This window comes from Podarcis bocagei (genome assembly GCF_964188305.1).
Source record: "Podarcis bocagei genome assembly, chromosome: 14".
Taxonomy (NCBI): domain Eukaryota; kingdom Metazoa; phylum Chordata; class Lepidosauria; order Squamata; family Lacertidae; genus Podarcis; species Podarcis bocagei.
The window spans coordinates 14,177,921-14,179,657 of NC_138139.1; the positions used below are offsets into that span (position 1 = coordinate 14,177,921).

The 1,737-nt window shown below is 53.7% G+C and overlaps 1 protein-coding gene across 1 annotated transcript in view; it reads right to left on the reverse strand.

Annotated features, from left to right (window-relative positions):
• Positions 1–1,551, reverse strand: part of SECISBP2L (SECIS binding protein 2 like) — a 40,675-nt gene extending 39,124 nt beyond the window's left edge. Inside the window, exon 1 of the mRNA XM_081170008.1 lies at positions 1,389–1,551. Within this exon, the coding sequence (XP_081026134.1) occupies positions 1,389–1,412 (24 nt within the window). The 5' untranslated portion in view covers positions 1,413–1,551. The remainder of the gene's footprint in view (positions 1–1,388) is intronic.
• Positions 1,552–1,737: the final 186 nt, after the last annotated feature.

Here is a 1,737-nt window from a genome sequence, read left to right on the forward strand (position 1 = left end):
AAACAACTGGGGAGAGATGCACTTTCTGTCCCATTCCTCCTTCTGACCTCATTCCTTTTCGCATTGCAAGACTATAGCCAAGTTCTACTATATTTGCTAATCCAGGTCTTTCCTGCCAAGACTGGAAATTTGATAATTTGTCAGCATTATCATCCTTTCCTTCCCACCAATAAAGCACAGAAAATAAGTTCCCAGTTCAAAATTCACTAGGTGGCATTAGACAAGCCACTATATTCTTCCATCCTTGGGCAGCCTTCCCAGTACTTTGCAATAAGAAAAATACTGGAGTGTCATGCAGAAATGTTTTAGGAGTTACTGAAACAATGCATAGCAAAAGTGTCTTGAAGCCCTGAAATTTCTATCCATGGAGCTAATTTTGTCCTCACAAATTCCCAGTGAGGTAAGCTAGCCTGAGAGAGGCAGTGGCCCCAAGGTCATAAAGGGAGTTTCACGGCTGAGTGGGGTTTTGAACTCTTAAGTCTCAGTTCGACACTAACCACAATACCATACAGAAGCGTACTTTAATGTATTACTGCTACGGAAACCAGCACCATTCAGCTAGCAATAGCTGGCGATTTAATCTTCAACAACCCCCACACCCATAACACCAGTGGTCCATGTTCAACGCCTGCTAGCTTTGCCTTTGCTTTCTTGCTCCAGAATTTAGATTCCTTGCTGCAGAATTTAGATTGGGGGGGGGGGGAGACAGAGGAAACAATCTACATATATCCTTTGCTTATTAAAACTTATAAAGAACACCCTACGGATGTCAAGAGTGAGAGCGTTGTATAAACAAGCTCCTTCTCCCAGAGCTTCAACAAATCCCTTTAAATCCCTCACTGTCCTGGCAACCTCGCCTAATTCCCCTCGGGCCCGATCCCACCCGCGTCTAGGGCTCAAGCCCCATAACTCCCGCTGCCGCTCCCCTCCCCCCCCCGTCCCCGATTATTATTATTATTACTACTACCGCGACACGAAGCACCCTCTCGGTTTGTTTACGTGTCGGTGGCATTTGTACGCCACCTCCACAGCAGACGAGTTCTTTGGGCGACTCCCCATAAGCAAGTGCTACAAGTCATTTAACGCCCCCCGAAGTTAAAAGCCCAGGTTGAGAAACCTAAACAAAAGCACAGGAGGCGCAGAGGAGACGCCTGAGATTCAGAAGGCCGGGGCTTTATTTAAGCCCCTCAACATTTCAGCCGCCGCCCCCTCCTCTTTACTTAGGCACCCCTCAGCCACTAACCCCTAGGCACAGCTGCCTCAAGGGACTTCCTCCCAGGATTTTTGGGGGGTTGGTTTGCGGGCCACCCCTCCCCCCGTTGCCTAGCAACCCCTCAGCCGGGGGTCGGGCGCTGCACGGCGGGCTCCTTCGCCGGACTCCTCCCTACCTGGCCGCCGACGGCTTTGTCCATGGCTCCAGCAGCCAGAGCAGAGCGGGCCCGGGCGCCTCTCTCAGCGGCGGCGGCGGCGGGACGCTTCTTCCCCCATGGCTCTCTCTCTCTTTCTCCCTTCCCCTCCCCTCACGGACCGGCTTCCCGCTCACCACCCGGCGCGGCGAGCAGCTAGGCGACTCCGCGGCGGCTGACGCGGCTCCCGAACAAGACCCGGCTACGCCACTAGCGACGGCTTGAGATGGAGGCGACGGAGGGGAGGGGCGGGGGAGGAGGAGGGAGCATCTGGGACGGGAGCCGACGGGAGACACGCCGCGCTTAAAAGCGTTGGTTTCGAAACGGCGTC